Source organism: Ruditapes philippinarum, unplaced genomic scaffold (genome assembly GCF_026571515.1).
Source record: "Ruditapes philippinarum isolate M1 unplaced genomic scaffold, ASM2657151v2 ctg4699_1_1_1_1, whole genome shotgun sequence".
Taxonomy (NCBI): domain Eukaryota; kingdom Metazoa; phylum Mollusca; class Bivalvia; order Venerida; family Veneridae; genus Ruditapes; species Ruditapes philippinarum.
The window spans coordinates 41,456-54,015 of record NW_026852125.1 but is presented as its reverse complement, the minus strand read 5'-3'; the positions used below and the strand labels follow the sequence as shown (position 1 = coordinate 54,015).

General features: G+C 33.6%; 1 protein-coding gene across 1 annotated transcript in view; it reads right to left on the bottom strand.

The window, feature by feature from the left end:
• Positions 1-12,560, bottom strand: part of LOC132750106 (neural proliferation differentiation and control protein 1-like) — a 46,886-nt gene that overhangs the window by 31,056 nt on the left and 3,270 nt on the right. Inside the window, exons 2-5 of the mRNA XM_060740052.1 lie at positions 9,935-10,042; positions 8,835-8,924; positions 6,871-7,047; positions 3,811-3,877 (exon numbers count right to left, since the gene is read on the bottom strand). Of these exons, the coding sequence (XP_060596035.1) occupies positions 3,811-3,877; positions 6,871-7,047; positions 8,835-8,924; positions 9,935-10,042 (442 nt within the window). The remainder of the gene's footprint in view (positions 1-3,810; positions 3,878-6,870; positions 7,048-8,834; positions 8,925-9,934; positions 10,043-12,560) is intronic.

Genomic DNA, 12,560 nt, shown 5'->3' with positions numbered 1-12,560 from the left:
ATTTCACAACAAATATTACCATATCAATTTCACACCCAATTTTTGCAGTCAACATTATAATACAACTACAAATCATTAGCTTTAACAGAATTGTGAATGTCAATCCAAACATTCAGCAATCTAATGGTACTTATATTTGACGGCATTATCTATTTATAGCAGAAATTATGATACCTGTATATTAATTTGAAAAAACATTATTTTTTTGTTGAAAAAACACAAATTTTCGTGGTGTTCCTGTGTATCAGTCCAGTGTCATTTTGAAGATCCAATTGAAGTTTTATTACCTCAGATATGAAGTATATTTTGCATTCCTGATAATTTGCATTTATTTTTCATTTTTATTAAATAAAACATAACAAAACAAAACCCCAAGAAAATTTATTCCCATGTTATTACGGTAAGTAATTCATCACATTGCTCACATTTCTTTTTCTTTTTTCTTGTTTTTTTTTTTTGGTTTGGGTTTTTATCCCAACTGGTTTTATGTCCCAACTAAACACTGTAGTGTAGGACATATGCCCACCTACCTGGGCTTAAATGGATGAGGAGGACCTCAGGCAACCTTCCATGCATTGTTTCAGGCGCATTTCTGGCACCCCAGTCAAACGGCATATAGTTGCTCCTTAAGCTTAAGCTGGATAGCTTCGTCTCACATTTCTTATGTTAGAGACTTAAACATTTGCTGTCATATCAGACACTGGGAAGAAGTTTAGAGCTGTCACATACATCACTGACCCGAGTCACGTTAGTGTCTGAATGCTGACGTCAATGACACACCTCTAAGGATTGTTCATTATCACGATATAATGTTACCATACATCATGTTGCTATAGTAACATGACATAATATATTGTCACTTCATAACCTTTGTCTTGTAATGATAATTATTAATTTTCCTCTTACAAATACCTTAAAAATATTATTGAACTGTGTAGAAATTTATTGAATAAAACCATGTCATGTGTTAAATTAACAAATATTCACTACTGTTATGTATCATGTGTTATATTGTATGTAACTTGAGTTAATAAAGATATGTTCTGTTCTGTTCTGTTCTGTAAGAAGACTGTAATGATAACTATAAATTTTGTACATTATGTTTGAAGATTTGAACTTAAAATGACATTATGTTTGAAGATTCCATCTTAAAGTGACATTATGCTCATATTTTTATTGTCAAGTTGGTTAATGACTACATGTATATATTTCAAAAGAATGACTGTTATAATAGTGATTAACCAACAATTGATATTTTCATGTTAAGGATAGAATCTTATTCTGCCTACAATATAAAGAGATTGCCCCAGTCTCTTTTTATAAATTGAATGTTATTTGTAAATTATGAAGGATATTTACAGAAATTTCCTTTGGTGACACACGAGTTTTATTGTTTATGTGTAGTAGATTTTAAAATGGACAGGAATTATGGCAAAATGTAAACAATTTTTATGACTTACATCTTTTCACTCATTGTATATACCCTTATTATTGGCATAAGCCGATAAGGTCACTTTAATTTTGAACATTTATAGTAGATTAAAGCTCATTAGTGTGTACAGTTATTGAATGTTATTGAAGCTAAATTCTGTTCATTTATAGTAGATATATAAATTCTGTTCATTTATAGTAGATAAATTCTGTTCATTTATAGCAGATACTTAAGTAAGAGCAAAAAAAAATATATATATACAGTAATAGATGTCATGTCATTATAATGTCACCTTAGTGCAGTAACAGGTTAACTTCATACATATATAATATAATAGGAGATAATCCATTAATGCACTTAGATGACAAATTACATTATGTTGTTTCTACTATTACATGCTCTAATCAACAAATTTATCATTTTAAGACATTAATCAATGACATAAACAGCTGTTAGAGGGGATTTATAATCTTTGTTCCACATACAATGTCATATTATAACACAGTGTGAAGGACATTATGAGATAATATGGCTCTTTATATATATCTGCAGGGCTGGGCCTTTAATGATGCTAGTATCAGAGACTGATGCTAGGTTCATGACACATTCAATGCTCTTAATATTGAGCTAAGCAGATATACTGCAAGTACCAAATACTACCATGATTTGATATTTGGATCATAGTTTAATGCTACAATCAGGTTTGATGCTAGGATCTGGGTTTGTTTGAGTTAATGCTAGGATCATGGTTTGGATGCTAGGAACATGGTTTGAATACTCTAAGGATCATGGTTTGAATGCTAAGATCAGTGTTTGATGATAGTATCATGGTTTGAATGCTTAAAGGACCATAGTTTGGATGCTTAGGACAGAGTTTGATGACAGGATTATGGTTTGAATGCTTAGGTCAGAGTTTGATGATCTAAGTATCAGTGTTTAATGATGCTGTTTAATGATGGGAAAAGGTAAGTGCCATAACATTTTACATACAAAACGTCAATAATAAATTCTGAAATACAGCAAACTGAAAACTGAGCATAAAAAATAAGCTTTTCTATTTTAATTCTACTCTTTCAGAAAAAAAAAAGCATTCAATTTTTGCTCCAAATAAGGCAATGACAATATGTACAAGTGAGAAATTAATTAGTGCGACAAGTTGACGTCAACTACCCATAGAAACATTGGACAGCTAATAGATAGCCTTGTGATATGATTTGATTACATTATCATTGAATGTTAAGACGTTAGGAAACAGCTGTCGCATGTGACCTCTCGTGTCAAATAAGAATTTACCATTACTCTGGCTTGACAATGGCCTTAAGATATTATGGTTTCTAAATATAAAGCTGATTTTTTTTTCTCCCGATTGTACTGCATGTTATCAAGCAATATTGTTTTTCCAAGTTTTAATTAGTTGAGTAAAACCATGGATTACATGTGTAGCTCTTGTGTAAATAACATAATAAGCATTAATTTGTTTTCCTCATAAACAGTACAGTCTATATAACTCATAAACATTAATCAGTATTCCTCATAAACGGTGCAGCATATAATTATGTCTCATTCACATGGCAGTCTATGTATCTCATAAACATTAATTTGTATTCTTCATAAACAGTACAGTTTATATAACTCATAAACACTAATCAGTATTCCTCATAAACGGTGCAGTATATATGTCTCATTCACATGACAGTCTATGTATCTCATACACATTAATTTGTATTCCTCATAAACAGTGCAGTATATATGTCTCATTCACATAGCAGTTTATATACCTAAACATTGATTTGTTTTCCTCATTAACAGTGCAATATATATGTCTCATTCACTGTTTATACCTCATAAACATTAATTTGTTTTCCTCATAAACACTACAGTTTGTATTCCTCATAAGTATTCAAGTTTACATATATAAAACATTAAAGATTATAACTTTATAGCCTCGTTGAATCAATGAATTGAACATATTTCCACATAAGAATTTCATTATGATGAAACATGAGGAAGAAACACTTATCTAATACTGAAATATAAATAATACAGGCCTTAAAGAAGTAATGAATATGACCAATTGGACAATGAGATGCCTTTTTCTTTCACAAAGATTTTAAGGAACAAAGAATATGTGAGCCGCGTCATGACAAAACCAACATAATGGGTTTGCGACCAGCATGGATCCAGACCAGCCTGCGCATCCGCACAGTCTGATCAGGATCCATGTTGTTCGCTATCAGTTTCTCTACTTGTCATAGGGTTTGTAAGCGATCAGCATGGATCCTGATCAGACTGCGCGGATGCGCAGGCTGGTCTGGATCCATGCTGGTCGCAAACGCACTATGTTGGTTTTGTCATGACGCGGCTCATGTTGTACTTACTTATACCAGCAGACCCCTGCCATGATGAGGCCCACCAACCCAGCTACACTGCAGGCCGACACCACAGCTGAAATGTTAAAATCAGCAAAATAACAATATCATGTGTGTAAATGATAAAAAAATAAATATCTCACCAAAACTACTATTTTTTCCAATCCACTGTCCAATTTAAACACCTTATAGATTGTGTGGTTTTCCTGCCAAAAAAGAGGAGTATTGTTTAAAGGGTAACATTCTACTTATATATGTGTGAGGGTATACTAAAGGTGATCAGCAATAGCCAAGTGTATATGCAGACACAAAGTGTACGGCCAGGAGATTACTGGCAACAATTAATGATGCTGACAGCAACCAATGTGCATGCTGGTCAGATATAAACCAATGTGCATGCTTGTAAGACATCAACCAATGTGCATGCTGGTCAAACATCAACCAATGTGCATGCTGGTCAGACATCAACCAATGTGCTTGTTGGCCATACATCAACCAATGTGCTTGTTGGTCAGACATCAACCAATGTGCATGCTGGTCAGACACCAACCAATGTGCATGCTGGTCAGACATCAACCAATGTGCTTGTTGGTCAGACATCAACCAATGTGCTTGTTGGTCAGACATCAACCAATGTGCATGCTGGTCAGACACCAACCAATGTGCATGCTGGTCAGACATCAACCAATGTGCATGTTGGCCATACATCAACCAATGTGCATGTTGGTCAGACATCAACCAATGTGCATGCTGGTCAGACACCAACCAATGTGCATGCTGGTCAGACATCAACCAATGTGCTTGTTGGTCAGACATCAACCAATGTGCTTGTTGGTCAGACATCAACCAATGTGCATGTTGGTCAGACATCAACCAATGTGCATGCTGGTCAGACACCAACCAATGTGCATGCTGGTCAGACATCAACCAATGTGCTTGTTGGTCAGACATCAACCAATGTGCTTGTTGGTCAGACATCAACCAATGTGCATGCTGGTCAGACATCAACCAATGTGCATGTTGGTCAGACATCAACCAATGTGCATGCTGGTCAAACATCAACCAATGTGCTTGTTGGTCAAACATCAACCAATGTGCTTGTTGGTCAGACATACACCAATAAGCATGCTGGTCAGACATACACCAATAAGCATGCTGGTCAAACATCAACCAATGTGCATGTTGGTCAGACATCAACCAATGTGCATGTTGGTCAGACATCAACCAATGTGCATGCTGGTCAAACATCAACCAATGTGCTTGTTGGTCAAACATCAACCAATGTGCTTGTTGGTCAAACATCAACCAATGTGCATGCTGGTCAGACATACACCAATAAGCATGCTGGTCAAACATCAACCAATGTGCATGCTGGTCAGACACCAACCAATGTGCATGTTGGTCAAACATCAACCAATGTGCTTGTTGGTCAAACATCAACCAATGTGCATGCTGGTCAGACATACACCAATAAGCATGCTGGTCAAACATCAACCAATGTGCATGTTGGTCAGACATCAACCAATGTGCATGTTGGTCAGACATCAACCAATGTGCATGCTGGTCAAACATCAACCAATGTGCATGCTGGTCAGACATACACCAATAAGCATTCTGGTCGGCCAGCAACCAATTAGCATGCTGGTCAAACATTAACCAATGTGCACACCTTTTTATAAATGGGTTTTCGATGCACCAACACAGTATAGGCCATATGGCGATTTTCAAGCTGTACTCATGGAAGAAGACCTCAGAGGTGCCCTTCTGTGCTTTACTTCAGGGATGAAACCAAGCTACATGTATATTTTATTTTATATTCCATCCAATAATGATTTATTACATAATATAGAATGATCACATGGTACAATTGCTGGAATTTCATTGGTTACATCTCATTAGGTTATAACATTATCCCTGCTATCATAGAAGACAATGGTAAAAGCAGGGTCTTAAATCTGAGAAAAGATAATATAAAACATTTTCTACCCTATGGGAAATCACTTGTCTGCTGAAAGAATTTATGAGAGACTTACAGGAAACAAACTCACATTAGATTTCCTATATATGCTTGAGTGCTGCAAAATTTCTCTAAGAAAATAATCATTTTAAGAGAACTGAGCAGCTGAGATAATATGGTGAAAATATTGACAATATATGGGTATGAACTCTATTGTCAGTCAAACATGGGTAAATACATGTATGGCAGTTCCTCTCTATGTGCATCCCTTTTCCCATTGTCACCATGAGTTAGATCATCACACCCATTCCCAATAGCAAGTATACTTACTTTTTCCCAATCTTTAACAAATAAATCCCAATTGTACTGGAATTCTCTATATCTACACTGACAAATTCGCTGGAGTTAATTCCAGAATGTATCAGACAGATGTTTTCTCAAATTTCAATGTATTTTGTTATGTTATGAACGAAAATTTGTATTGGTTGAAATCAACAATTTTGCACAGGATACAATGTACATTGCCAAAAGAGCATGAAGGAGGTTTCAAAAGGTACCAAATATTTATTCCCAATTAAGCAAATTTACAATGCAAAATTTCCTAAACTGGGGAAGGTACCTTTTCCCAACATGGCTAGGAAAAGGCCTTAGGAAAAGGCCCTGATGTTATAAAAAAAACTTTTTCAGGCCAAGTCAGATTCATGAGAAAATATAACCTTTATAAAAATGTATTTTACAAGCATTTTGTTAAAGCAAAGTAAAAATTACACATTATATTGCTATTATGTAAAATATTTCTTCGTAAACGGCAAAATATAAAATAAACATTGACAAACGGCAAATAAAATTATGGTCAATAAATAATTACATTATAAATATACTAGTATGTCATACATTTCATTATGTAAATGGCTAAATATAAATTACATATTATACTATTATGTAAAATATTTCTATGTAAATCGTAAAATATAAATTACATATTGATACACAATTATGTCAAATATTTCTATGTTAACATAAGTCTTTTTTTTTGTGGGGAGGGGGGGGGGGGGGAGAGAAACATAATCTGACTCTTCAGATAATTCTAAAAAAAATTGCAAAATACTTACCAACAAAAATGAAATCTTTTTTCGGTATAACATCTATATGCTCAGACTGCTGTGCTGTTAGTTTCTCCGGTGGGACTGGATTTGCATGAACATGTTGAATATCCTTGTCAGTTGTTGTTGGTTCAGTTTTCTCTGTTGTAGAAGCCCCAGTGCCGGCTCTTTTAGGTTCTTCTACACCTGTAAACACACAATTATATTATTTTTTTGTGGGGTTTGGGGGTTTGGTTTTACATCACACTAACACAGTATAGACTATAGGTCATATGGTGACTTTCCAATTTACTGGTAAAGGAAAAACTCAGATGCCCTTCTGTGCATTATTTCAGGAATGAATGGGCACCTGAGTAGAACCACCAACGTTCCGTAAGCTACCTAGATAACAGCCCACAGCCTTGGGGGGGGGGGGTGTGTTGATGTAACAATTGTATAAGTATTAACAAGCCAAAAGAGGGGGGAAAAATATTGTTATTGTAGCATACTCTTTTATGATATACAGAGTAATGGTAGCACACAGGTCTATATTTCAAATAAAAAGAACAACAGCTATCAGTAGGACAGCATGCTCGACTATTCCCAGTGCTTCATAGTTAAACAAGAGCTTGGATAATATAGAACTATCTATTTGTTCAAAAAGGGAAATAATTATGTCAAAATCTATGTTAGAGTTATAGACCTTTTACAGAGGTCTCTTATTATGCTCTTAAATAAGTGTGTGAAGTTTCATCCTTATCCCTTCAGTAATTTTGGTGATTCCAACATACACAAAAAAACTTAACTAAACTATTATGCTGACACCAACGTTGACGTCTGGGTGAGTACAATGGCTCTGACCCCATTCTTTGAATAGTAGAGCTTACAAAATATTGAAAAGAACATAACTTTCAGTGCAGCTTAACGAATAATAATTTTTGTATCTTTTATTTGACCTTGAACCTAATTTTGAAAACCTCATTATTTATTTGACTCTTTGATTGCCTGTAACTTAAGATAATATTATCATGTCTCTGTGATCTGTATACTCCCCCCCCAAAAAAAACAACAACAAAAACAATGGATTGTTCCAAATTTAAAGCAGAACAAGTCCTTTAAATACATATTTTGCTGGGTAAAAATATCAATGAATAATTTAACATTAAAGCTGCATGCCTCCAGATGACCCAAAATATTTCAAGAAAATTAAACTTGGGAAAACCATGATAAAACTTTGAAAAAAGTAAACAAATTAAAGATTCAAGTGATAATTTATATCTTATGTGCAATTAATTTTGTATTTTGTAGTATTTATCACCATATTTCTACTGTGTTACTAACGCAATAGGGGCTATTTATGCATATTTTGACCTCTTTTTGGTAATTTACGTGGATTTTAAGTGCCGATTATAATGTGCCAAGTACTTTCTTTGTTCATTTCACAATATTTTACCTTTAAATACATTTTCAAAATTTTCATGAAAATTAAGATGAATCTGGAGGACTGGTGTGCTGCTTTAATATATATCGTCAAAGAATAATTCAACATTAACTCTTATGGTCAATAAATAATTCAAATTGCTGTATAAGTATATATTTCCCTGTCTCGAAAAGTTAGCTTATTTAAAATTGCAGACATTTCGCTGAAGAAATATCAGCAAATCGTGCAAGGGTAGAATTTAATGATAGTTTGGTTAGCTAGAGAAAATTTTAGCAATTTTCGTAAATTCGCTAAATTCACCAATATTTCTGTGTCACTAACTTCACAACTTATACAGTAAACAATTATGATCAATCAATACTTCAACCTTAACATTGGCCTGCCATATAACACTAAACAGTTAAAACTGAACAATGTTGACCAATAAATAATTTCACCTTTAACATTGGTGTCCAATGTATAAACCAACAAAACATTAGCTCCCCTATCTACTGATGCCGGATGTTATTTAAATATCACTTTATGTAGTATAAGAGGAACACAGAGTACAAACCTGCGTTTATTTCATTTATTTCTTTTTCACTAGGTATATCTTCAAAACTGTTGTCCACTGCTGCGAAGTTGATGCCCCCATTATTAGACACTGGAATTACATAAATATTGTATAATATATACATTTGAGCCGCATCATGACAAAACCAACATAATGGGTTTGCGACCAGCATGGATCCAGACCAGCCTGCGCGTCCGCGCAGTCTGATCAGGATCCATGCTGTTCGCTTACAAACCCTATACAAGTAGAGAAACTGACAGCAAACAGCATGGATTCTGATCAGACTGCGCGGATGAGCAGGCTGGTCTGGATCCATGCTGGATGCAAACCCATTATGTTGGTTTTGTCATGACGCGGCTCAGTTGTGCATGTGTATATTGATTTTAACATCTTAAGCAAAGCCGTGCACGTTTATAACAGTCGTGATTTACATTTACTGAACAATTTGATTTATTTCAAAATACATTGTAACAAAAACAGATGTGAAAATTTAATATCTGAACAAATAATGGGGGATTGAAAAAAGAAACACCAAGAATCCGCGACAGAAAGCACAATCAGCTTGTATTGGATGCAAATTTGATGGCAAAGTTTTATAGCTTAAAATATTTAACAAAATGCATGTATCGTAAAGCGATTCTTCATAACTGACAACAAATATGGTTTTTCCCTCATCTTACCCTGGGGTAACGTACAAACTTTTAATGTCACAACTTAGTAAATATTACTATAGTCTATTTATTACTAAATATATCGATAATAACGGCAACTCACAACACATGGATCATTTTTTTGTAAAAGATAGTGCACCAAGAAGCTGTAAGGGTCAAACTTTATTTGTACACGGGGATAACAGTGTCTATTCTAGGATTTGAAAAACGGGGGATTTTTATCGAAAGTGAGAATCTATTACATTTGTTGATCTTTTTCCTGCTTTCTCTATGTAAAATTAATCCCCCCTTCCTCTCAAAAAATAGGGGTGAATTTTCAAAAATATGGGTGAATCCCCCCATTGCCACTCCTAGAATAGACACTGGGATTATAGTTGGTAAAAACCCATTTTTGCCACTTAAAGTTCCAAATAAACATGCATTACAAACCTCTTAAATCCCGATTTTCTTGTCGTGTTTTATCCGCATTTAATAAGGTCTTGAGTTTATTTAATTCGTCCAGGTATTTCATATAGTTCCAATACTCTTCTGCCTCAACTAATAAAACAAGAAACAATAATAATAAGTCAATAATAATAAATGCATAATAAAGAAATTCATCACTTCTCATTTGTTTTTACCTATGCTAAATTAAATTTATGTTACTGGATTTGCCCTTCTTACTGGATTTGCCCTTCTTGCTTATACTGGACTAGTTCATTCAAATACGAGGGGATTTTAGTATCAAAATAATTCATACATAAATTTCGCAACTAGCAGTACAGGACATTTTCATCCTATCACCAAGGGCCGATATAAGGTCCCATTCCCAATCCAAGATAGCCTTTCTTTTTTTCCAATTTCAAAAATAATTGAAATTTTTTCCAATTTCAAAAATAAATTTCAATTAACAGCAACCCCAATAAATCAAACTCACTGTTTCAATTTTTCTTCTTTTTTTATTATTAAATAAGAGGCATGCTATATGATCAAACACGTGTTAAAAAAAACCTAAACATGTGTCAGTCTAGTATAAATAAGTGCATGTATGTTACTGTAAAATATTCTCAAATTTCCAAAAATGCCCAATATTTTTTCCAAATTTATGCCAGGGGCCCTTTCCCAAAACAGCTGGAAATATTAAGACCCTGCAGTAATAGATTTGGTCAGGCTACATGGACACACAGGCTAGTCTGGGCTCTAGATTGTGACTATACTATTGGTGAACTTTAAACCCTTTAATATGGAAGTCCCTTTAAAATTTTAATAGACAGAGGAAAAAAATTATGGTGCAAAAATTTCAAAATTGGTCAAAATTCTAAACAGGGAAAAAATTTCCATCAAGCAAACTCAAAGAAGTTTTTATGTTGACTGGTTGGTTTTTTTTATGGCGCTTTTAACACATATTTTTGGTTTGTATCTTGGGGCAGACAGTCCCCCCTTACTGAACTTTCCTGGATATTTTACTAAGCAGATTTTCACAAAATTTTCAATGACCAACTAAAAATCACCACATGAATTTTAAGCCAGTCAGAAACAAAAGGGACAATTAGATTTCAATCAATGTTCCCAAAAATCCAAGACTGTTCCCAAATGGAGAAATTTCACCCCTGCCCCCACAACAAACCAGTGGACCCCTGGGTTACATGTAAATTCACCCAGATTTTAAATAACATCATATCATCAAAAAGAACATAAATTAATAGCAAAGTATAGTACATATATACAATAATCCTTATGAGAGTATATTTTAGCACAGGCTTCACAATCATTGTTTGTTCGTAGTGCATGTGTTTGTTCATTGAAAAGAAAATCTGATTTAAAAGGTATTTGTCTGCAAATTAAAATGTGATCATTATAGCTTAAGATAAAACTTTGGCTGTTTATTACAATATATACAAATAATGTTTATTTAGATTATTTGAGAAGAAGTAAATGTTTTCTTTACATGAACAGATTTAGTTTACAAAAAAAGGGATTTTTTTGGGACATAAAAAAGATTAAAAAAAAAACAGTAAAAACTGTTTTTTTTATTTTTAACATAAATAAAGAAAATTTTTTAATATGGGACCCTTTAAAATTCGTAAATTTATTTGTATGTTCCCGACCCACACAAAAAATATTAAAACCCCCTTTTTAAGGAAAAAAAAAAACAGGGTGTAAACAATAAATTAAAATTTGTACAAAATTTAAAAATTTAACCCGCTTTATCAAAAAACGTTTATTAAAAGTTCATTAATTTTACAGATCTGTCCATTTATTTCATTTTTTTTTTAGTTTTGACGATTCAACACAAAAAAAGGTCATTAAATAATGGCCAGTAAAAACTGACATTGAGAAATACATTACACATATGTACAGATGATGTATCGAAAATTAATTTAACCTTTTAGCCAGCTGGTGACACATGTAACTGACACTAACCAATGTTGGATACAACATGCAGTCACAGAATGAGATCAGTCAGCACATCTGTGTACTGTCTGATCACAGTCTGCATTGTCCACTATTAGGGCAGTATATACTGGTACTTATAATACTGCACGTTTGTAACGTCGCTTTTCATTGGATAATCATGACGTTTATATAGTTTTATATACACGGCTATTGTCGACTCATGAAGAAATCTTACTTTTTTCTCTAAAAAATGATGCTTGCTGTATTATAAATTCGTTATAAAGATTGTTGACAGGTTATATGCCTAGCAGCTCGGGTTATATTTAGAAACAGCCGTTTATATAGGGCCATATAACATTATAAGCTGTCAACAATTTTTATAACTAATAATGTACATGTATTTTGCTATATTCCCTAAAATCCATGAACACTTTTTGTCCAGATTGTCAGACGGGCAAGACCATTTAAGATATTAAGGGTACACATTAATGATAAAATGTTGTAAGAAACACTTAGAAACTGAAAAAATTGGTACACCAAAAATTATTTTCATAAAATAAAATACTGGTTAGGTATCTGCATATATCATAGAATTTAGTATGGTATGTGACAAGAATATGCCCTAAAATTTGTATGTCCATGTGATGGCCATGTATATTTAAAGTTACAAAAAAAAAAT